This window comes from Euprymna scolopes, chromosome 9, assembly GCF_053919585.1.
Source record: "Euprymna scolopes isolate OS-2025 chromosome 9, ASM5391958v1, whole genome shotgun sequence".
Classification (NCBI taxonomy): Eukaryota; Metazoa; Mollusca; class Cephalopoda; order Sepiida; family Sepiolidae; genus Euprymna; species Euprymna scolopes.
The window spans coordinates 1,185,531-1,212,360 of NC_136490.1; the positions used below are offsets into that span (position 1 = coordinate 1,185,531).

At 32.5% G+C, this 26,830-nt stretch overlaps 1 protein-coding gene across 4 annotated transcripts in view; it reads left to right on the forward strand.

The window, feature by feature from the left end:
• LOC145284423 (putative cytosolic iron-sulfur protein assembly protein CIAO1) overlaps window positions 1-19,860 on the forward strand; it is a 78,870-nt gene extending 59,010 nt beyond the window's left edge. For all 4 annotated transcript variants that reach the window (XM_080133217.1, XM_080133218.1, XM_080133220.1 and 1 more), the window contains exons 2-3: window positions 11,568-11,976; window positions 19,163-19,860. In XM_080133217.1, the coding sequence (XP_079989343.1) occupies window positions 11,580-11,976; window positions 19,163-19,773 (1,008 nt within the window). In that variant the 5' untranslated portion in view covers window positions 11,568-11,579 and the 3' untranslated portion in view covers window positions 19,774-19,860. The remainder of the gene's footprint in view (window positions 1-11,567; window positions 11,977-19,162) is intronic.
• The last annotated feature ends 6,970 nt before the right edge of the window (window positions 19,861-26,830 follow it).

A 26,830-nucleotide genomic window follows, 5' to 3' on the forward strand; every position in this document is an offset into this window, starting at 1 on the left:
GCAAATTACGTATCTCAAAGGATTCCAATAAAAAAATAAATAAATATGCAAATTACTTATCTCAAAGGATTCCAATAAAAAAATAAATAAATATACAAATTACTTATCTCAAAGGATTCCAATAAAAAAATAAATAAATATTCAAATTACTTATCTCAAAGGATTCCAATAAAAAAATAAATAAATATGCAAATTACTTATCTCAAAGGATTCCAATAAAAAAATAAATAAATATACAAATTACTTATCTCAAAGGATTCCAATAAAAAAATAAATAAATATGCAAATTACTTATCTCAAAGGATTCCAATAAAAAAATAAATAAATATGCAAATTACTTATCTCAAAGGATTCCAATAAAAAAATAAATAAATATGCAAATTACTTATCTCAAAGGATTCCAATAAAAAAATAAATAAATATGCAAATTACTTATCTCAAAGGATTCCAATAAAAAAATAAATAAATATACAAATTACTTATCTCAAAGGATTCCAATAAAAAAATAAATAAGATATACAAATTACTTATCTCAAAGGATTCCAATAAAAAAATAAATAAATATGCAAATTACTTATCTCAAAGGATTCCAATAAAAAAATAAATAAATATGCAAATTACTTATCTCAAAGGATTCCAATAAAAAAATAAATAAATATACAAATTACTTATCTCAAAGGATTCCAATAAAAAAATAAATAAATATGCAAATTACTTATCTCAAAGGATTCCAATAAAAAAATAAATAAATATGCAAATTACTTATCTCAAAGGATTCCAATAAAAAAATAAATAAATATACAAATTACTTATCTCAAAGGATTCCAATAAAAAAATAAATAAATATGCAAATTACTTATCTCAAAGGATTCCAATAAAAAAATAAATAAGATATACAAATTACTTATCTCAAAGGATTCCAATAAAAAAATAAATAAGATATACAAATTACTTATCTCAAAGGATTCCAATAAAAAAATAAATAAGATATACAAATTACTTATCTCAAAGGATTCCAATAAAAAAATAAATAAATATACAAATTACTTATCTCAAAGGATTCCAATAAAAAAATAAATAAGATATACAAATTACTTATCTCAAAGGATTCCAATAAAAAAATAAATAAATATACAAATTACTTATCTCAAAGGATTCCAATAAAAAAATAAATAAGATATACAAATTACTTATCTCAAAGGATTCCAATAAAAAAATAAATAAATATGCAAATTACTTATCTCAAAGGATTCCAATAAAAAAATAAATAAATATGCAAATTACTTATCTCAAAGGATTCCAATAAAAAAATAAATAAATATACAAATTACTTATCTCAAAGGATTCCAATAAAAAAATAAATAAATATGCAAATTACTTATCTCAAAGGATTCCAATAAAAAAATAAATAAATATGCAAATTACTTATCTCAAAGGATTCCAATAAAAAAATAAATAAATATACAAATTACTTATCTCAAAGGATTCCAATAAAAAAATAAATAAATATGCAAATTACTTATCTCAAAGGATTCCAATAAAAAAATAAATAAATATACAAATTACTTATCTCAAAGGATTCCAATAAAAAAATAAATAAATATGCAAATTACTTATCTCAAAGGATTCCAATAAAAAAATAAATAAATATGCAAATTACTTATCTCAAAGGATTCCAATAAAAAAATAAATAAATATACAAATTACTTATCTCAAAGGATTCCAATAAAAAAATAAATATATGTGAATAGTAGTTGAATAATTCAAATTAATTCTGATTCCTGCAAAAATAGCAAATTCTATAATTCAAGTTCTGACTCCTCCTCCTCCTCCTCCTCCTCCTATTTGTCAAGAAGATTTCAACTTTATTTTGCAATCGATTTCAATTCGATATGGAGTGAAACGAGTTTATAAATGTATTCATTTATTGTTTTAAACAATAATTGATTTTTCTTTAATTGGGTTCTTTAGTAAAATGAAGTAATGCTATTTCTACATTATCCTGGTCAGGTTGAGCCAATTTCTTCAAGAAGTTTCTAAGGAATATTGAATTTACAAGTGATTCTCAGTCGCATGTATATCTTTTGAAGGAGTTGAAATTGCTTAACAAAATTCTGCGTAATAAAATTGTGGTATTTTGTGCCATTTGCTGCTCTGTTTCTTTATTTTGTTCTCCTCAAACATTGACAAATGTGTGATCAGCTTGATGTCTACTATTGCAATCCAACTAATCAACATCAAATCCATTGTTTTTTTTTATTCATATATATATATATATATATATATATATATATCTATATCACAATAATTGTATCAAATGGCAATTTCCTTCCCTCAGTTTGGAATCGAAAATATCAACTTGTGCACAATGAATTGTTTTTCAAAAAATGTTTTGGTATTCAATTTCAACAATAACAAATCGCGCAAAAAGGCTTGATTTACCTGAAAACAATAATTGGCTTTTGTTATTAAACCTATTTCATATATAAATGTAAAACTACAAACACCCTGTTGGACATTCTAAAGCAAGTTTTCTCAAACTGCAGGACACCGTGGAGCCCCTGAGTAGGGCAAAAGTTTTTCACAGAGCACTAACAAGATAATTTCTAAAATAAATATGAAAAACATTAATTTCAAATTTTAACACTAACTAAAGATAATGTTTACAACCATTTTTGGTTTTTGATTAATCAAAAAATTGTTGCATTTTTGTTAATTTATTTTTTTCTTTTTCATGAACCATCCTGAAACTCTTTACACCTGTAATAATGTATCATATCTTTTTACACCTGTAATAATGTATCGTATCTCTTTCCAGTAAAAAAAAAATCAATAATTAAATGTCTGCAGTCATTTAATTTTTCCATATAAAGCATTTGGTCCTATTTAAGAAAATACTTCTAGAGCCCATAACTTGCAGAGCCCCAGGGCTTCAAGGAGCCCACTTTGGGAAATCCTGCTGTACTCCTTCTTCACCATTTAAATCCGTGTGTATGTATATATATATATATGTATGTAATCTAAAACCAGAAAATTTTCTTGCTGCAAAATTGTAACTGCAGTTTCTCCCCGATTTGTTCCCATTCAGTAATAGATTTAAAAAAAAAGCCCTAGCAACATATTACTCTATTTCTATCTGCATTCCTTTCGATGATGATGCCACGCCTTAAGGCCCAACTTTGAAATACAAAGCTAGAATATACTTTACACTCTATTTATTATGACCCCAGATTCATGCATAAGACCTTACAAAACGAAGATGTTTTTTGTATACATTGGTAAAAATAAATTGTGAGAACCTTAAATGAAGTATACCAGCAAAAATGTTTGATATTTTTTTTTTTTTTTTTGTAGTTCTGCCAACTTGAGTTTCAAAAATCCTGTTACTTGCATTTTAGTTGCAAGTGATCCTTTCAGAATTCCTTTTTTTCTTTTCGCGATTTCTGTTATTCATTTCTTGAGCTATGAGAATATTTAAACAAATCTTATCTTCAAGGATTTATGAAAATTGACTTTTAGTTATGGAAGACGCTAATCTATTATAATTACATATTGTATCCACATGTGTTCCTTTTGAGATATATATATATAGTTGTATTCCTATTTGTTTGTTTATAATTTGGTTAATATATACAAAAGCTACACTGCTTCACAAATAGATTTTAATATACTGGAAACGAACCTTTATATGCTTTTATTACTGCATGGGGTGTGTGTGTGTGTGTGTGTGTGTGTGTGTGTGTATATATATATATATATATATATATATATATATATGAGAGAGATTTTTTTTTTTTTTTTTTTTTTTTTTTTTCAAACGATTTGATTAATATTGGCTTTGCCTCGAAGTTCGATTTTTTTTGTTTATTTTAGAAAGTCGCCCATAATTTGTTTGGGCGTATATATAACATTTGTGTACATAGATTACTGTTTTAAAAATGAATAATAAAAAAATATATATATAATATAAAGCTGTGCGTGTCTGGTCACGAATAGGCTCCTATATGGTTGACTACTTTAAAGAACTGATTACATATAATGATAGAAGATGTATCGAGACACGGGAATGGGTATGTTTGATCTGGCAGAATGGTGGTTCGTTAAAATTGTGGGGTCTGCGTTTGCGCCTGGTCCACAAAGTATGGAAATAAAAAATTTAAAAATTTAAAAAAAAACGTTTACAAGTGTTTTTGATATAGATGTACATAAGAATACTTTGATAAGTATGTTTTAACTTAAATAGGAATGGTATAATAAAATTGTGGAGTTTGCGTTCGCACCTGGCCTCCATAGAATGGAAATAGGCACAAACTTTAATAAAGACTTTTCATATCTATCTGCATGAGTATACTTTGATAATTATGTTTCAGTTTGAAGAAATATGGTATAATAAAATTATGGGGTGTTCGTTCACATGAAAATGTTACAAAGTTTAACAAGGTTTTTTTAATATAGATCCACAGAATATTGTGATAAGTGTTTCAGTGTGAACAGGTATGGTATAATAAATCATGGGGTTTATCTACTTTATTTTTACTTTCATCATATTTTGCTTTGGTTTTGATACCCCCAAATGCAACCCAAATTTACAACCCTTCCTTTTCATAACCTATCATACTTTCATAAATCAGAGTCCATTTTCGGTAGGCTGTTTTTGAACCCAGTCAACGACGGGTACTTTTGCTAGTGTATATATATATATATATATATATATATATATATACCCCCTATTTATTCAAAAGGAATCAACATTCAAGAAGTTATCTCATTTACATATAACATAAATCTGTTTTAATAATTAGCTCTAAATTTTTAATTGTTTATGTATTCTATTTAGAAATATATGATTTTATTTATTTATTTTTAATTTAATTTAATTTATTTTTGATTATTATTATAACCAACATCAGCTGTGTTTAAAAACGCAAGTAAGTTTTCATTTAACCTATGAGTTATTTCCCTTTAAGCTATGAGATTTTATTTCCCTGTTTTAATTTCATAGATGAAAATGACTTTTATTTGGTCAATTTTCAGGAAAATCCTAACAACTTAGATCTAATTTGGTGTATCTTAAATAGTATGCAACTAAGCCCTCCACGTGAAAATGTTTTTTTTACCTCGCAACGCCGGGTATGTACATTTAGTATATATATAATCTTGTATACAAGCCCAGTTAAATAATGTTATTGTTTTTTTTTTTTTCCTTTCCCTTTGCAAAACTTGGCCAAAAACGACAATAATTTTCCTCTAAAAAGAAAAAAACACAATGAGTAAATTATTTGAATATGTGAAGAACTTAAAGCATTAAAACTTACCAAAATGATCAGATTTTTTTAATTTTTTTTTTTTTTTATGGCATATCAACCCTTTTTCAGGTTATTTAATGCCGAATCCAGTTATTTTGAAAAATTTAATAGAATATATATATATTTTTTTTTCAAGTCAGTTTCTATTTAACCCATAGTTGGGGCCCTAACAGGTACTATCACTCCAGGTCAGAATGGACCTGGGAGCAATGGCAATTAAAGGGTGGTTCTACACTCCCCAAAGCCCGCAAGCTGGGGCCTCACCATCGGATATAGTTTAAGATCATATCCAGGACCGAGCATTAAATAACCTAAGAAAGGGTTGATATGCCATAAAACAAAACAACCAAACACTGGTGCCTGGAATATCCAGACATGTTATGGATTTGATGCAAAAGGTTTCTGTATCCGAACCACCTGAGGTGCTGATTGCATAAGGCATCCATAATCCCATTCATACTGACTTTCTGATGAAGCACGGTTGAAGGGATCCGTTCAATAATCATAAATTTTGAAATTGCAAGTTAAGAATTTCCCTTTTAGCGTTTTTATTTTTCATTTTAAAAATCCACAAATTGAATGAAACCTTAAAATAATGAATTAAAAACCATGACGCAGTGGATAGAAGCATTGAGTCTCTAAGGTTCCAGGTGAGCCCGGAAATTTTTTTATCTGGCAACACTGCGTATGTGCAACTATGTATATCTATAATCTTGTATCCCTACATAGCATCCCTGCAACTTATGTCCTCGATAGTAGCCCCCTACATCAAAGTAGCACTGTGCCTTGTTTGAGGTGGAAATGGAATCAAAAAAAAAATAAAAAAAAGTTGAATAACTCTTAAATGAGCAGGCACAATACCATCTCACACATTCTTAATATCGTTTTCAATTGTTCCTTTTCAGTTTGTTTTTTCTGCTGGCTTCTTCTAAACGCTCACTAGTTTTCATTTTTTTTTTTTTTTTTTTTAATCGAACGTATTCATCGAAACTTGCCTTGGTATCATGCATTTAAATGTACATTTCACATTTTTTTGTTGCTATTGGTTTATTATTAAACAGGGTTAGATTATTTTGCGCATCTATAAGTAAGTTTTTTCATTAAAAAAATCTCGATATGGTGTCAATATAAACTGTTATTAGAGGAAACTTCCATGATGATTCATGGAATATTTGCAAGAGTTAAAATAAAGAAATTAAACTGTCATTATGTTGTAACATGTCTGCACACGACACATGCAATGTCAACAAAGATAATATCATGAAAGCACTTGATGGACAGGTGGCTGGTTAATTTTAATGCATCAAAAAACCAAGCTTCTCTCCTTTCATCATAATCAATCTGACTCCTATCACGCCCCAATTGAAATGAATGACTCTAGTATTGGGGAAGCTCCATCTCTTGACAAGCTTCTGGGACTGACGACTTTCACTCCTGATCTGAAATGAAACACATACATCAAATATGTTGCCAAGATTGCTGGAAAAACAGTTGAATCACTTAATCGTTCCAGAAAGTATCTCACTGCCAATCCAATCCTCTATCTTTATAAGAGCCAAGTACATCCTAAAATCGAATTCTGTTGCCATATCTGGGCAGCAGTTGCTCGGCGCGTCCTATCCAGCCTTGATAGTTCAAAACCGATTTCAAAACCTAGTAGATAATGTCCTTTTCTCTTCCCTGCAACCTCTTTCCCACAGAAGAAATGTTGCAAGCCTGTCTCTGCTTTGTTATTTTCATGGCAAGTGCTCGACTGAACTCCAATCTATGCTCCTCCCATTGCCAAACTTTCACAAAAAACACTCAACTAGTTACAACCACTATATACGATTTCCCCCATGCTCTATCTGTGCCTAAATCTAATTGCAGATTCTATGAACAAAGCTTCTGCCCTAGAACTGCCTGTCTGTGGAACACTGTTCTATTGGCCTGCTGCCTTCAAATCCAATGTAAACAAGTTCTTATTGAGCCGTCCCCATAATCAAATTCTACCCAATTTACACCATTAACAATTATTACACTACCATCTTTACATCCATTAACCTTTATCCTTGAGTGGCCTTTGGACCTTGATAAGTGATGACTCTCAAGTGAAAAAAAAAAAGAAAAAAAAAAAGGTAAATATGTGGGCCTCCATTGAATAAGACACCTTGCATTTTCAAAAAGACATACAAGTTAGAAACTTGCCGTCTGTGGACACCAATCATTGTAAAAGACACATCACTAGATTCACAAATAAAAATATTTAATTGATTAGAAAAATTGTGTTCAGTAATAAAAATAAAGCTGAGCTGGTATATATTTTATTAGTTGACCAAAATTTGGAATGTGAAAGACGGCTATAATAAGTTCAATTTATCAAATTGATAGTCTTTGGGTGGCATGAATGGAGACAGATTTGAGTAATCTATATGTATATATATAAAAGGCAGAATGTGTGTGTATGTATGTTCACTTTTTGTGTATGTCCACAAAAGGCTTTTTTCCGGCAGGTTCTTGAGGCCATCGCTCACTCTTAAAACTTTTTATTATCACGTCGAAATCATAATATCTACAAGTTAACAACGGGGTCACCTGTCTATTTAATTTGCCCGACTTTGAAAAGCTAAATATTCCACATTTTTGGATCGCCACGTGTGGATTCGGATTTTTCATATAATAAAAGTGAAACTAATTCAAAGCTAGGCATCATTCGCGGCGCGATCACCAAAAGCAATCCGCTTTGATCAATGTGGAGTTTCTCCTTATATCAGACAATTGCTATTCAATTTGGAAAATCCCCTTTAAATGGGGAGCTGGTTACCTCCCCTCCCCATGATCTTGGGGAAGCCAAAACTGCACCGCATTGAAACAAAGTAAGCAAACCCAAAAAAGCTGCCCCGCAGTAAATAAAAAAACTGCCACATCATCGTAACACTCCCGCGATGACCTTAAGCGGCCACCTGTCAATCAAACCTCTTTGACTTGATTCACTTTTTAACCTTTAACTTAACACGCTTATCAATTCCTCTCCCTTCATGGCCTAGATGGTTAGGTGGTTGGCTTTTTTTCCCTTTTGTTTCCACCTTCGTGTCAAGGCTTCGGGGGTTCAATCCTAACTTCCTACTAAAACTTTTTTTTGCTTTTACACCTCCAAACACCCGGGCAACGCCGGGTACCCCCGCTAGTCTATATATATATATATATATATATATATATATATCTCACCTGTCTGTTTAAATGTATGTATGTATGTATGTATATATGTATGTATATATGTATGTCTGCGAAACTTTTGACACACATTGGAATGTAATGAAACTGATATCGTTTTAAACCTCAAACTTTCTGACGACAAATATCGAAAAATTGGCCAAAGACATTAATTCCTTCACCCTCAACAGGGCAGTTTTCTACAAGGAGGGGTCACTTTTTTCGCCAATATTTTCGAAAGTCATCTACTCTTTTCGATTGACTAGCCTTAATTTTGACAGTTTTGCGATCGACGCAACAGCAAAGACGTCACATTTTTTGTTCACATTCTTTTCTTCCTTCGTGGTACAGGTTTGAGTCTGCCTGCCTGCTATCATTTTTTGCTGAACACACACCTCTAAACACCTGGGCAACGGCAGGCACACAGGCTAGTAAAACCGAAAGGCAAATTCTAAGGTGAGAACAATTGAGTAGGATGAGCATAATAAAAATGGAGGTTGCAATGCGTTTAAATTGAAAAAAATTAAAATCCTGCGTTGGAACGGGTGAAAAGTTGAGTCATTCCCATTCCTACTGACTTCACCTCAGTTTTCAAGCTGGAAAATTTTGTGTCTGACAATTGCTCAGAAACCTCAACAACTTGGTGATAAAGTTCAGAACGTTATATTTTCAATACAGACAAGATTTTGCTTCATACAAGTTTTATTTCTATTTTTAAATTATTCTTTGTGTTCTAACATTACTTTCTATTAAAACATCTTAATATAATTTTCTCAGTTAATATTTATTTCGCTAGCATTCTATTTTTAGAAATAGTATAACGATCATAATAATCATCAACTAAGCACATCTTTCGGCATTGCCTGCTAATATCTAACAATACAAGTTGTATTGATGTCCGATACATAAACTCAACAGTTGACACTTTTATTTTTGATAAATTTATTTTTTATTGACTGACTTTCGCCAAAACATTGTTTTTTAATATCTTGCAAGAAATAACAAGAAACATGACTTTATCATGAATAAGTCCGGCTACTGATCAACAGGACTCTTGCTACTCAGTAATCATCCGTCTGCCTTGTTATGAACTACATCCACATCATACAGCAACCTCCCTGCAAATAACAGTATTTTGATTTTGTCTATTTGTTATATAATCACTGCGGCTCGTTGTTCAATGTGTTTTTCAGTCGATATAATTTCAAAATATCAACCTTTATCGTTTCAGTATATATTCTTGATATATACACTTGGCAGCAAAATAAAACACAACTGATTATAAAATATTTTGGTTTTTCAAATTAAACTTTTCAATTTCAGAATGACAGTTATGATGGCACGCGCGGCAGTGGAGAAAAATGTGTTGCTTATCTTGCCCTTCGTCACCGCTCTCTCTCTCCTTCCATTGTCATCTGCCTGAATTTTACTGGCATGGATGATGTCGAAGCATTCCACTATGCATTGTCTTGAAATCATGCTCTAGTCCAGCACCTTACAGATGCTAAACTTCTGACCGACCGTCAATATGGATTTAGACAAGCCCGTTCCACGGCAGACATCCTCACTGTAATCTCTGAACGCATATACCATTCACTGGACAAAGCGGGAGAGGGAAGAGCGGTAGCTCTAGATATATCTAAGGCTTTTGACAGGGTATGGCATGAGGGTCTCCTCAGGAAGATTAGATCTTACGGTATCACTGGTAGAATACTTAACGTAATTAAATCCTTCTTAGATAAGAGAAAAATCCAGGTTGTCCTCGACGGTCGTACATCTAAACAATATGATATAAATGCGGGAGTGCCCCAGGGATCTATCCTGGGACCTCTGCTGTTCCTGATATTCATAAATGACCTCCCCGACAAGATTGCCTCTGAGATGGGGATATATGCTGATGACACCACACTCTATAGCAGGCACGACAGGAAAACAAACGAACATATATCTAAAGTAATGGCAGAAACACTAGAGGATGACCTCCAATCAGTAGTGGAATGGGGACAAAAATGGATGGTAACGTTCAATGCCACCAAGACAAAACTGGTTTCATTCAATAATTACAAGAAACCTTCTCTACCACCTATAGCAATGGCCAACGACTCTTTATCTGAGAGTACGTCTCTCAAGCTCCTTGGCCTAACGTTCACTGGAAACATGAGTTGGAACAGTTACATCGAGGGCATTGCCAGGGCCGCTGCAAGGAAGGTGGGCTCTCTCTACCGTGCTAGAAAACTTTTAACACCCGAAAGTATCCTGTACCTCTATAAGGCCACTATTCGCCCATGTATGGAGTATTGCTGTCATATTTGGGCCGGTGCATCGGCTACTAGTCTCTCGCTCCTTGACAGGGTTCAAAAGAGAGTCGCAAATCTGATAGGCCCTAAACTGGCATCAAAACTTCAGCCTCTGTCCCATCGTCGAAACGTTGCATCCCTCTGCCTGTTCTACAAGTACTATAATGGTGAATGCTCTGAAGAACTGCAAGCACTTGTGCCCCCACGACGTGAACACCCTCGACAGACCCGACAAGCTGAAAAATCCCACCCCCACACTGTAGAGATCCCTAGATGTAAAAGATCCTTCTACTCCAGTAGTTTCTTCCCCAGAACTGCTAGACTTTGGAATTCCATTCCGGGTCACTGCTTCCCCAACTGTACTGACATGCATAAGTTCAAGTGCAACGTGAACCAACATCTCGCTGCCCTAATCCCTACATAGTACCCCAGTAGATGTTTCACCTGATAGTAGCCCCCTACACCAAAGTGGCAATGTGCCTTGTTTGGGGTGAAAATGTAATAAAAAAAAAAAAAAAAAAATGTCACTCAGTCTTGCTAACCCAATCTCCGTGGATTCTATGTTCCCCATTCTGACTTTGATGTCATTTCCGGGGCACCTAGATCCAGGATCTGACTGACTTTCCTTTGACGTTATTCCTGGGGCACCTGGCAAATATCCAACATATTTTCAGATTTGCATGAGTGACAGTATTTTTTAAGAATTTTGCATTCTGCTTGTTTTTCTTTTCAATGTTTTAAATGTATTTTTCTCGTTTTTCTTTTTCCGCAGGTGAGTAAGAAGATGTCTCTTTTGGCAGAGAATGTGGCCATTCTTTCTGGCCACGATGAGCAAGTGTGGTGTGTTGCTTGGAATCCAACAGGGACGTTACTGGCATCCTGTGGCAGTGATAAAGCCATTCGTATCTGGGGTCTGGAAGGTGAACGTTGGGTCTGCAAATCTATATTGACCGATGGTCATTCTCGGACCATTCGCTGTGTTGCCTGGTCACCATGTGGTAATTATTTAGCCAGCGCTAGCTTTGATGCAACCTGCGGCATTTGGAGTCGAAAAGGAGGCGAATTTGAGTGTTTGGCCACCCTCGAAGGCCATGAGAATGAAGTGAAGACTGTCGCTTGGTCGATGAGTGGTAACTTTCTTGCAAGCTGCAGTCGAGACAAAACCGTTTGGATTTGGGAAGGTAATTTGAAAGCTTTCCTCTTTCTCTCATTAATAATTTTTTTGTTTGAAATGAATCATAAATTGACTTGCAAATATATGCCTGTTTAGTTACTACAGATTTTTTTCAATTAAATTTAATTTTACTTTAAATGAATTTAATAGAAATTTAAAACCATTTAAAAAAGAATGCTTATTGTTCAACTGACAATTCTCTACCTATATCATTCTTGTCAGGCTCCTTACTCAGACCAACGTGAATCTCTCTCTCTCCTGATTCTTCTGTCTTGCATCAGCTGCCTCAGGTCTTTAGGATCACAGTTGGCGTCATGTGCAATTTGCTGCATGTACGTGGATCTAGGTCGTCCTATGTTTGTGTGCCCGTGCTGTGGAGTTCACAGCAATGCATTTCTCACCGGCTCTTGCTTGCTCCTCTGGCAGTGACCGGCAAATCATAGATGTCACTCCCTTGTGGTAGTTAACTGACAACTTTAATTGACTCTTTTAACCTTGATAAATTATTATTTTAAGAAATGTGACCTTTAAAAATGATATTAAATACAAAACCGAATGTCAGTTGCATCAATCATTGTATTTATTGATATCTTAATATCAAACTAATTAATCCAATTTTGTTTTTAGAAAAACAATGAAAATAAAAGTAAAATTTAATTATTTCAGTTTGATATTAATTCATTGTTTTCTAATATCATTTAAATTAAAGTAAAACATTTAAATACTAATTGACCCAATAAGTCTTTCATTTAAAATTAAATTATTTGTATTAAACAAATTGTTTTGTTTATTGGGAAAATAAAGTGATGAAAAAATCCCAACAATAGAAAATCCTGATTCAATTAAATGTAAAATATTATTTACATTATATTGTGACCCCACGTGGTCCCACTGACAAGTTGCTGACTCTAAACGTTGTGTGTACCATGGATTTTTTGTTCATCTTATGGACATATCGTCATTTTTCTCATTGGCGATTGTGTAAAAATATAACCAAACAAACACAGGAAAAACACAGACGTTGATGCTTTATATATACGTAGGTTGGACTCTGGGGTGCGTTTTTCTACATGCTAATACACATGCTGAATCCACTAAAAACTTTTCCCCACTCTTTATCTGTGCCTAAATCAAAACGTAGATTCCATGAACAAAGCTTCTTTCTTAGAACTGCACGTCTGTGGAACTCTGTTCCGTCTGCCTGCTTCCCATCTGACTACAACTTGGATGTCTTCAAGTCCAATATAAACAAATTCCTGATGAACCGCCCCCTTAAGTAGACACTTTATTAAATCTCCACACTAACGTACTGTACTTGCAATAACCCTTATCCCTGAGTGGCTTCCAGGTCTTGATAAGTGGTGACCACCGTGTAAAAAAAAAAAAAAAAAAAAATCCACATTCTATCAAGGCCAACTGCATCTATTGACGTCAGTTCATTTCCCCATTTTCCTCGGAGGACCTCCAAGTGACCAACTACTCTCAGCTGCATTCAAAATCCAACTGTCAATCAACTAAGCGTCCGACCCTCCCTCCATCAAATGTCGTTTTTATTGGTTGGTCCTTCATTCTTCAGTCTTCTATCACCATTTGTTGCACCCTATCTTAAACCCTACCCTTATTTCCCTTTGCGTTACGAACAAATTCATATCCATCATCTATTGGTAAGTTCTTTTATTACTCGCTTTCTTTCGTCATCTATTCTATATTCTTTTCCTACCTCTCCAGCATTCAACAACCTCAGTTGAACATAGTGTCACAAAATTTTTAATTTTGAATGTAGTCACATGCGATTTTTTGTTAGTTCAATTAACCACAGTTTTGCAGGAATTAGAAAATTTCCATGTTTTGTGTGCTATTGATGCAAAAATTAATTTCAACAGTTGTTTAACTGAAAATATAGGCTTGAAATAAGCGAAAGATCCTTAACTATATACATACACATACACTCCTATAATTTTTTTCTTTTTTGTATATTGATATTCATATTAAAAACTCTTTTTTCTATTTATTTAAAAAGAAAATACAACTTTATGTATGGATCATGGAATTGCATTCACAAGCAAAAGTTTAATCTAATTTGCATATTCTTTTAAACATTCATTTTAATTAAGTCCCTATTAGTTTTTTTGTTTTCTTATAGGATAATCATCTTTAGTTAACTATTACGTGTAATTATATTCATGCAGATATTCTACATGATTTATACTTGCGTAATATTTGCATAAAAGGTTATAGTAAACACAATGAAACTTAATATATAGGGTATTTGAACCCATGTGAAACCTTATATTTGGGTTTTAGCTGGGGGAAAATTGGTGGAAAAGTATTAAAATTAAAAAATATGGAATTAGAAGTGAATGTTAAACGGTGGCGTTACGAATATGCATACATAACGTAATAGCTATTGGTTTGTGTTTTAATTTTTAGCCTTGCAGCAAGTATGTCTTCATAGCTCAGGCATTAAAATCAAAGGAAAAAGTAAATTGTAAGCTAAACGTTTTGATTTCGATTCTCAGTGGTGGCACATGAGTTTTTTTTTGTTTTTTTTTAAATCATTACTATATTTTTTTTTTTTTTTTAAATCATTACTATTTTTTTTTTTTTTTTTTTTTTTTAAATCATTGCTATATTTTTTTTTTTAAAATCATTACTATTTTTTAATTTTTTTTTTTAAATCATTACTATATTTTTTTTTTTTTTTTTTTAAATCATTTCTATATATTGGGTTTAATATAATGAATACAAAATCTGCATTAATCAAAATATCATATTTAAGCGTATTTTACCAACGGGCAATGATGGGCGGCCTGCTAGTGTGTGTGTGTATATATATATATATATATATATATATATATTTCATACCTACAGACACAAGTGTTGCATCCTTTTTCAATCATCAATGCAGGAAGTGAATATTGTATATTAGCTAGTTGATTACCTTTTTGTTTATTTCCCAGACAGGGATCAATTTTAATAATCTTTGAAAAACTTAGAACTGTAAATATTAATTAATAATTTTTATACCTAGACACAAGTATTTAATTAAAAATATACACAGCCGATAAAACGCTTTGGATAATCACAGATTTCAAGGGGATTCTGCTAAAATCATATTTTAAAAACCAAAGCACTGTAAGTCTTTAAAATACCACCATTTTGTTCAGAAATGAATATACTTTCAAATGAATTAGTAAATAACATACATCATACATTTTTAGAGTTTTAAGCAAATAAAGTGATAAAAATGTGAAAATCATAAAACAGCATTTTCGGTAAGATTTTTGTAACGACCCCCCCCCCTCTTGATTTCTAAACATTCGTACAGTGTTTCTGTGAAGAATTTTTTAATGAAATTTGGAAATTAGCCAAAAGAGATGTCATTTTTAATAATTTCAAGTGTCCGAAATTAATTTGATGACTCGTTTTTTTGTTGTGTTAAAAAAAAGATTTCAAAATGATGAGTATTGAAAATTTTGAAAAAAATTTCTTCGGACACTCACTATTAAATAAAACAATCTTTTTACTATGTTTATTCGTTAAAAAGATGATTGAACAGTATTTTTTCTAGTGGTACGTAGCAATTTAAAAACATAATATCTGAAAAAATCGTTATGAATTTGAATCAAGACGGCTGTAGTATATAGTAGATAGTAGCAGCAGCGATAACATGGCGTAAACAGGCGTTTTGTTTTTGTTGTTTATTTTTATTTCAAATCGATTTTTTTTTTAATTGAAAATCTGGTTACAAAAAAAATTCTTACATGTTTAGTTAGAGCTATTTTGTTATGAACCATACAAATATTTTTAAAAATTGGGTAGTAGTAAATTTTAAAATATTTTAACAAGTGAAAATGTGAAATATCATTTTGGTTCACGTGTACGAACGGTACCCACACTTCTAATTTTCGTCCCTTAAAAAATGTTTTCAGTGAATTATCGAATGGAAACTAATCTACCTGATTATTAAGAATAAAATATAAAAAATAATATTTAAATATTTGTAGGAGGTGCTCAGTTAAAAAATAAAAATGGTAGGAAAAGGCGTGAAATGTAATTAAAAATCAAAATAACATTAATTCAAAATTTTTAACAATTTGTCAGCTTTAGCAGAAACTTGTTTCTTTTTTTTATATTTAAATAGAATTTAAATACTTGATATTTTTCCAAGCATCAGGTTTTCTGTTAGATGGACGTCACTTTTTTAAATAACATTTATTTTTGTCTGTTTGTCATAATTCTTGTAAAGTTTCACAATGGGTATCAAACACCCTCTTAAAAAAAAAAGAAGAAAAAAAAGACTCGCTTAATTTTATGTCTAATCCTAGGTGTGTGTGGCAAGCTTCCTCCTAAAACCTTTAGCCTTAACAATAACGCTAAGTACAAGTGGCAGAGCTCCCCACTAAACAAGCTTCCTCTGTGAGCTCATATAAGCGTAAAAAAAAAAAAAAAGCATAAAAAACGTTTAAAGAAAGTGCACATGATTGATCTCTCATAAAAAAATATATTTGTCAACTGTCCTAAAATGCTAGGATCGTCTTGAAATTGTGAATTATTTTACATTTATGTGAAACCAACTCCCACTCTAAATTCTAAAACTTGTTTTTGTTTTGTTTCTATCAAGTCTTCAGGATGTTCACACATAATTTTCCTTAGCCCTATCATTAACCCAAAGTCAGAGTGGCAACCTCCCCACCTTTTCGTAATTGCACAAAGACCCTCTTAAAACCATGCATAATTGCCTTTTAGAAAACAAACAAGCAAAAACACCCAGGATTTATCTATCATAGGAAAAGGGGGGGGGGTAACTGCCCTAAAACGCTAGAATGATTCAAAATGGGAAATCATTTTACATTAAATTCTAAAATAATTTTTTTATCTTTTATTAAAGTTTTTCAAGTTGTTCACATGCAATTGTCTATAAAGGTAGAATCACATATTTTGGAGAGATGGTCAGATGGGGAGGGGTAACAGAAGGTATTAATCTACAATAATACCAAAGAAATATTGCAATATATTCATTTTTAACCAATCCTAGATTTCGATTTCAGTTTTTTGGCACATAAAATGCATTACAACTAAACTTTGAGTTCTCTAACTTCTTTTCTTTTAATGAATACATGGCATTTTTAAGCAATCACAGCATATTTATGTGCATTTACTGCAGATTATTTGGAAACCATTAATTTCTGGAGATTTTCAGTAGCATATTCAGATTCCTTGCACAAAAATACACGTATATGGCAAATTACGTTGCTTAGTCTTGTGTTTTAACAAAGATATAGCATTTTTACTGAAAAAAAAAAATGTGACAAAACGCATATGGTCTTAAAGAGAGGAAACTATCCAAACACGCAGGGCATAAAAATAGTCATAATTTCCTTGATTTTAATTTGATTTTAAAAATTTAAAAAGATTCTTTCTTAGCTTATCAAAATCTTTCTATATATACCAATATTGAAATATTTTAAGCCATGTAAATTTTTTCATGTGTCTTGCTACTTTAAGTCCTCAAAATACCACCATTTTTTTATTATTTTTGGTGGGGGGGGATGAATACACTTTCAAATGAATAATCAAATAATGTACATTATATATTTGAAAAGTTTTAAGCAAATAAAATGATAAAAATCTGAACATCATAAAATGATGATTTCGGTAAAATTTTGTAATGACCCTCCACCCCCACCCCTGATTTGTAAATGCTCGTACCACGTTTGTATTGAGAATTTTGTCACAAAATTTGGAAACTAACCAGAAGAGATGTCACTTTTAATGGTTGGGGTGTCTGAAATACTTTTAACCACTCATGTTTTGGTCTCCGACAAAAGGAGGGGAGAACCTCTAAATGCACCCTTGTCCGTTCGTCTGTCCGCACTTTTCTCAATAACTACGCTTCAGAATTTTAAAAAATTTTGCACAAACATTAAACATAAGAGTAAAAAAGTAACAACGGATTTACTGGGAAAACTCTGACCCCCCCCCCCTCTCTGGGGTGCTTTTCGGGTGAAAATGGCTATAATTGACACTTTTATGCTTATTAAAAAAAATTGATGCCTTGGATTTTTATAAAACTTTCTGAAAAGTTGTAAGTAACTGATTTCTATATAATTTTGTTTGTCTATACTTTTCGATAACTCTTGGGTGTGCCCCAGGGACTCTTTTAGGGCTCCATTTTTAGGACTATTTTACCATATTTGTCCAAAATTTTCTGTGTATGTCTATTTAGCAGTTTTGCATGATGTTGAACTCAAATTTAAATATGTTAAGGCCTTGAGGACTTTTTGGGATAAGTGGGGGATGGCAAGTGCTGAACTTAGTCATTTTTTTTATGCCTCGTTCACTGTGCATTCGCAGGGGACCATGTATGCTTCACTTGTTTTTGTTGTGTTAAAAATGATTTCAGTGAATATCGAAAATTTGGAGAACAATTTTCCTCAGACACTAACTGTTAAATAAAATAATCTTTTTACTGTTTTTATCCATTAAAAATATAATTGTATGTTTTCTCTTGTGGTAGCCAGCAATTTAAAATCATGATACCCTGAAAAATGTTGTTTTAGTTTGAGTGTAAGTAAGATTGTCTTGTAGTATTAGCAGCATCAGCGATAACATGGTTGTAAATGACATTTTTTTTTTTTTTAATTTTTATTCCAGAACGAATTTTTTTATAAATTAAAAATATGAATATAAGAAATTATCTTGCCTGATTACACCTTTTTCAAACTCATTTTTTTTTTTTTTTTTTCAACCTCATATTTTTTTTTTTCAACTTGGTTTTTTTTTTTTAACCTCGTATTTTTTGTTTCAAACTAGTATTTTTTGTTTCAAACTAATATTTTTTGTTTCAAACTAATTTTTGTTTCAACCTCGTATTTTTTTGTTTCAACCTCGTATTTTTTTGTTTCAACCTCATATTTTTGTTTCAAACTAATATTTTTTGTTTCAAACTAATATTTTTTGTTTCAACCTCGTATTTTTTGTTTCAAACTGGTATTTTTTGTTTCAAACTGGTATTTTTTGTTTCAAACTGGTATTTTTTGTTTCAAACTAATATTTTTTGTTTCAACCTCGTATTTTTGTTTCAAACTGGTATTTTTTGTTTCAAACTGGTATTTTTTGTTTCAAACTCATATTTTTTCTAACCTCATATTTTTTTATTTAACCATTCTTATTTTGTTGTTTTTTCTTAGTGACCGATGATGAGGATTATGAATGTGCAAGTGTAATCTATGCTCACAACCAAGACGTCAAACATGTAACTTGGCATCCAAGCGAAGATGTTGTCGTCTCCAGCAGTTATGATGATACCATCAAGTTTTTGAAAGAAGATGCTGATGATTGGCAAACCTTATTATCATTGGATTCGCATCAGTCGACCGTGTGGATGAGTTGTTTTGACAACACGGGGCATCGTTTGGCCTCTTGTAGCGACGACAAAACTGTACGTATATGGCAATGTTACTTGCCAGACAATGAACTCGGTGTAATCACTAATGGCAAAGGCCCAATGTGGAAATGTGTCTGCACATTGACAGGTTATCATTCACGGACAATATATGCTATCGATTGGAGCCATCTCACTGGGGACCTTGTTACTGGCTGTGGGGATGATACAATAAGAGTGTTTCGAGAGGAACCCGGCTCTGATCAGAACCAACCGTCATTTACACTAGCGGTATCTATAAACCAGGCTCATTCACAAGATGTAAACTGTGTCTCTTGGAACCCGAAAGTGCCGGGTCTTCTCGCTAGCTGCAGTGATGATGGCTTAGTGAAACTCTGGCATATACCGCACATGTAATGGTTTCGAAACAAATGATTTTCTTTATCTTTTTGTTCCTTTGTTTTGTTTTATAAAATATACTTTTATATAAACTCGTGTAGATTATGAAGTCTTTGTGATTGGAGTGTACAGAATTGTTTTTGTGATTGCGTAGATTAGTGATATTTTAAACAAACACATTTCAGGTGAAAACACTATTACATATGTGTTATGTTTAAACACTGAATCGGTCTCACAACTCTTCCTCATTAAAAAACATAGGGTAAAACTCAATAAGTTGATAAATTCGATTTTCACTTGTAATTATTTTTATACTAAATTATTTTTCGTAATTTTTAAAATTTATACTAATTTTGACATGACAGAAGTATGTAATAATATTTTCACTTGTAATTATTTTTATACTAAATCATTTTTATACTAAATTATTTTTCGTAATTTTTAAAATTTATACTAATTTTGACATGACAGAAGTATGTAATAATATTTTCACTTAAAAAAAAAAACATCACTAATCTATACAAGCACCGTATATTTTTTCTTTTTCTCTTCACCGTGAACGATTGCTAATTTTTATTGTCGTATCAGAAATCGCAAAGCAGTAAAACTTTTTGTTTTCCAATTTTTTTTCTTGCTGTTTAATAAGTGATTTTTGCTCTCATTTTTTTGTCTTTTTGTCCAATCTTGCTTAGCTCGTATATGAAGGAGGAACAAAAAATGATGGTGGGATTCAAATTTCCTAAAAGCTAGTTCTTTTTAATGAGCAGACTTATCCAACATTGCCTGCGTATGAAAATATTGAACCTAATAAAAAAATTCCTTAAATATAAATCGCCCACATTCCACACTTTTGAGTGAAATAGTACAACTGCGATTCTTTTTCGAAATTCCATTTGTTTCAAGAAATGATTTTCAGCCGTAAGGAACCAAAAATATTTTGTTTAAAAAGCAGAACCTTTTACTAAACGTGATCAGCATACAAACCCATTCCTGTATATTAAAATTATTTTGCCTCCGAATTTATTTTTAATCTGAAGTATATGGGGTGAAGCAAGACATGAATCCACTTGATGTAAAGAGTTAACAAGAACGAACGATGATTATTGCAAAGACGGAAGATGCCTCTTGACCTTAATCTTGAAAAGTTATAGCTATGTGGAAAACAGTCAGCAGAAATAGTTCCACAAGACTACAGTTCTTGGAAAGCATCTACTAGAATACGAAGCTGTATTAGAATGACGGATCAAAACTGAATTGATTGAAATCACTTGACAAATGAACTGAAATAAAGGAAGCAACGAAAAGATCAGGCAATTGGATGATGTTTAGTTACTTGCAAACTCCGTAAATTTGCTCCAATTATCAACTAGGTTTTTCTTTGTCAAGCATGTCAGTTTTTTTGTTTTGTTTTTTTTCCAATTCTGTAGGGAAGCTGGGGCAACTGCTTCATAAATGAATTAACAGCAAAGAACCTGACCCAGCCAGCATCAGAAAGATTTAATTTTTGCAGAGGAAACATGGAGGATGCGATGCAGTGGTGTTGGAAGTTCCCAATTATGTCTTCTACTCTTCTTGATCAGGTCTCCTGCCATAAAGTTCACACCAACGTTTCGTGAATCTTTCATTGCATCCTACACTTGCTTTTACATCTGTGAGCATTATGCTTAAACCTTGTTCATTATAATTCAAACCCCTCCCAGACTCCCACATCGTCTGGTACTGTCGAAAAGGAACCACCCAACAAAATAAATACATCTGACTTTTTTTTTATTTTTCTGTTTTAGCAAAAAGCATTTATTACCATTATTTTTCAAACAATACCTGCTCTTTGTTTTTTCTAACAGTTCATTTCATCTGCCATGAGATTAACAAAACCCCGCCATATCAACACCAGCTTAAAAGTCTCTTACCGCCACATGTCCAACTCACATAGCATGTGTTTTTCTTTTTCTCCTCTAAGCTGACGTTGGCATTAGTCATTTCTCACCTTCAACTTTACATGTCCATCTTTTCTTGCATGGATTTTGCTTCTCTCACCCGACCACGTGACATATTTTTTCTTCTGACGCAAGCCCGCGCACACTTCCCAGTTTGCATATGTGCTTTTTTGGCTGCTGCTGCTAATATATTTGCAAGCCAGTTATCCTATGGCTCCTGCTGATATTTTCTACCCATACGCATTCTGTTACACTTTTACTGTGTGGGAATGTGACATGCACAGCATCCACACTTGTTGAAACATCGTCTTTTGGCATAATGCTTTATCAATAATGTCAGAAGCTTCGTAGTTTCAGTCATTTTTGCATTTGTGGTTTCTTTTGATGAGTTTCCAGTTCCTTTGCGCACTATAATTGCAACCATATGTTCCAGTCTTGAATAAACTGCTGAAAGTGTTGGCTGGTAAATGCGGTGCCATCATCAGCTAACATTTCAACTATTGAGCTATGCACATAACTTTCAAGCTGGCAACCGTGAGTGTTGCCAAAGTAGTGGCCACTAGATTGCAAATGACAAATGTAAAAATGGTACCCACCATAGTAATGCTCCACATCAACTCAATCTGCTCCAATTCGCCTTCACATCAACTCAAGATTGCACGTGTCGCATGTTTTCACCCGCTTTTAAAGCAATCAGGTCCTTCCGTTTGTCAAGATGTGATGTCTTGTCATGCAGAAAAAAGTAATAAGAATGTAGAAAGTTCTTACCTCAAATTTCTAGATAATTTTGCGTAACGTCTAAGGTCCGGTTACAGACCAAAAAGAAGAGTGCTGCTGCACCTGATTAGATGCTGGCACATCTCACAAAGTAATGTGAAATCTCATTACTTATATGCAAATAAGATGATGATGAATTTGACAGAAATTGTTTTCAGGAAGAGATTTTATGAATTGTGAGTTTGACCCACAGGATGTGTGCATATGCAGTACTGCAGCATGACAGTTTTTAACTGTAAAAAAAAAATTGGTTTTTATTCTGCTCAGCTACTTTCATTAGTTGATCAAACTTATTGTTTCAGCTGACCAATGCTACACGCTAATATCATGAACATGATGATCCATCTTTGTTGCAATATTTCATCAGCTTTTATCAACATATTCAATATTCATATGTTAATGCAAGCTAATTCTATTGATTTATAACATGGCCAAGTCATGATTACAATTAAACAATTCACATCTGTTCTAGAATATCTCCTTCCTGTATCCACAATAGTCTACTACACATAATGTGAATGTTCAATCCAAACAGTTGTTCTCCTCTACGAAGCCACTTGCGACTTTTTCCAGTCTGAGCATATTTTGTCAAGTGTTCCTTCACCTGATTCGAGGACACAAGACTTGCATTGTTGTACATCAGCAACATCTTTAATTTGGTTCATATTGATGCATCCTGGGAAATCATGCAAGCAAGGTTTTTTTATGTTAAAATCCATTAAAACTTAACATTCTCCACGTGTGTGTTTGTGTATATATATATATATATATATATATATACACACACACACACACAGTGTAAATGATAAATTGGCAGCTTGAGGGGAGGTAAGTCATCTTTTTAGTCTCTTTGGCATTTAGTCTCCCTCCACCACCCGCCATTTTAACAACTAATTGTTTATTTGATCCCTCCTTTTTGCCATTGATTTTTGAATCTGTATGAGATGCGTCTTATCGTGTTTTCTTATTAGTTTTAGTGCTAATTGAAATTTGTGCATCTTTGTTGTTGGCCTCCTGATTCTAATCAATTATTTCATTAGACCTGATGTTATCATCTTTTTCTTACAAAGTGACCACTTATCAGTCACCACTTATCAAGGCCCAAAATGCACTCAAGAATAAGGGTTAATAAGTGTAAGGTGGTTACTGAGACAACATCATATTGATTATTAGTGGTGAAAATTTGATCTAAGAGGATGACTCAACAAGGATTTGTTTACATTAGACTTGAAGATGACGATGTTGCATTCAGCTGGAAAGAAGGTCAGCGGAAAAAAGTTCCACAGGTGGGCAGTTTGAGGAAAGAAGCTTTGTTCATTGAATGTATATTTAGATGTAGGCGCAGATAGTGAGGGGAAATTGTTGATTGAGCTTGTAGCTAGACATTTCTCTTAATGCCAGTTTCCCTGCAAAATGCTTGTTCATCTTGGATTCTAGTTGTCTATTTTTCCTTTTCACACACTTTCTTGTCTGATTGTAATTAATACGGATTTGTTTCTTTTTTTTATTTTGTTGTCCATTAGTGCACAAGTGTTTCTTTTCCTCACATTAAGTTCCATGCGTCCGCATTAGATTTCATTCAGCAGTTTCAAGTGTCGTCATTTCAATTGATTAAAGCGTATTTGATCACCAATAGCAAGATTGTCGTAGTCTTTCTTTTGTAATGATCACAAACTGGATTTCTCAGGCTAAACTAAAAAGTAAATTTAATTTTTGCTGGATCGATCCATAAAAAATTAAATTTATATTTTTAGTTTAGGAATTCATCAACACATTCTAAAGCAACAATGACGGCTTCTGTCTTTTCATAAAATTTGATTTTCTTAATTTAAAAAAAATATCGAAAATACAGACAAATCTTTATGATATGTACCTGTCACAGAACGTTATCATATTCTAAAAATCACATAAATTGATCAAGTATTTTTTTTTTTTGTTACGAAGTCGAATTTTAAATAATCAATTATATTTATTTTTCCAAAGGGAGAGATAACTGTCAACTAAGTAAGAATCAATTATATAAAAGTTCTGAAATTTTCAGATGATGTCCGATTGTTCATATTACTTGTATTGATTGGACGCTTCTTGAGTTTTATTTATTTTTTTCACTATTTAAACAAAGGAATAGGTCCGGTCATCCAACCAAGAGTGCCAGTGATACTTCCCTCCTCATTCACTGATAGCCCTTACAATCATGCACCAAAACTTTAATGATGCAATATCAATAGTGGCAAAATATAGCAAACCCGACATCTTCATAACATACACATGTAACACTAAATGCTCTGAAATCAGAAACAATTTATATAAAAATGAATTGCAAGAGTGTACAACCTGCAACTGAAAGAACTCTTAAGTGAAATAAAGAACATAGTTTTGGTGTCAAAGTAGCATACGTCTGTTATTGAATTTCAGAAGAAAGGTCTTCCTAACTGCCATATGTTGGTAGTTTTAAGAAATGAGGATTAACCAAGAAACAAAAACAATACTGATTTTTGAATATGAATGGATACTCAGAATACAGGAGACATAAGAATGGACTTACTGTATAAGTTGGAAACCAATTTGTAGATAATGGTTATGTTGGACCTTTCAATGCTTGCTTGCTAAAAAGAAAACTACTGTGCCCATATCAATGTTGAAATGCGTTCATCTGTGCAGAGTATCAAATTTTAAATACATTTAAAAGGACATGACTGTGGTTGGAATAAAGCCATAGAATCAAATACTGAACAGAACGTATGCGTCTACGGCAAAATAAATGATATTGCCTGCCGATATGTTTCACCGACTGAAGTTATGTTTATCAGAGTTTAAACTCCATGATATGTTGCACATGTTGTATAGACTTGCAATTCACCTTGAAGATGAGCAGTTTACTTCACAAGTTGCACACACACACACACACAGAGACATTACCCTTGCAGCATGGTTTGAGCTGAATGAGCATGACGTTAATGCACAGAATTATTTGTACTCTGACATTCCTCTGCATTATGTATTCAATAAACATACCAAAACATGGACACCAAGAAGAAGGAATATCAAAATGATTAGTACATTGTGAATCTAAAGATGTAGAAAAATTTAATTTGCGGATGTTGCTACTGCATGCTCCTGGAGCTAAAATCTTTGAAAAACTGAATTGTACAAGGTGAACTACTGCCTACATTTAAAGAAGCATGCTTAAAACTTGGTCTTCTTCAAAATGATGAATCATTTGAAAATGCTTTGATTGAAGCCACTGCATGTCAAATTCCATCACAACTTCAAGTCATATTTGCTGCGATATTTGCTGCGATATTCACTTAATTTCTGGAATAGCCACAAGAACTCCATGATGGAAGATTTTTTACATCGAGTTGAAAATATGGCTTTACAATCTATAAATACAGTCCTGATTGAAAATGGAACTGTTTGACAACCTGAACCTGTTGGAATACAGTAAATGGAACATAAAGCGGTCAAGACAAAAGCACACTGACTGATGAACAGAAACTGGTCAGTGACATTGTGATTGAATCTGTTACAATGAAAAGAGGGAACGTGCCTAAATATTCCTGTTTTTTTTATGTGGGAAAACATGTTTGATGTTATAATCTCATATCTCCAAAAAAAATAACTATCAAGTATGTTGGTGTCCGGGCAGGAATTTCTTTAATTTTACTTTTAGGAGGAAAAACAATCCAGTTTGTTTGAAATTAGCTATGCCACTAACAGAAACTTGTATTTGCTGTGTACCTTCCATGTCTGATCATGTAAATTATTAAAAAAATATTCATTTGATTGTATTAGATGAAGCATCTATGATCACTTCATTTGCTTTGGATGCAATTAAAACAATTTTGAAAAACAAACAATAAAAAGAATGCTTGGGGGGGGGGGAGATTTTAGACAAGTCCTAGCCATATTATCAAGGGAAAGTCGTGAGGAAATAATTTAAAGTTGTATTAAGAATTCTCTTCTTTTGATTTCAGTTTAAACAGTATAGTTTGTGTCAAAATATTAGAGCAACACCAAATGAAAGTGAATTTGCCTCATTCTTACTGAATTTTGGAAATGAAACCTCAAATCTTGTGGAATATCAAAGTCAGTTTGATAATGATATACAAGTGTCACAAACATCATGTCTGGATCATTCATTGGTTGATGATATTTTAAAAAAAATATATCACAACAGGATAGAATGAATAGGATAATCCCCCCTCCTCCACAAATACTGTCTATTGATCAATGAAGCGGTTTTAAATCAACTTCTTCGTGATAGGCGCATATATTGAAGTGCAAATAAAATACAGACTGATGATCCTGTGGCAGCTTTGTGTTATCAACCCTAATTTATTGACACCATCTGGAATGCC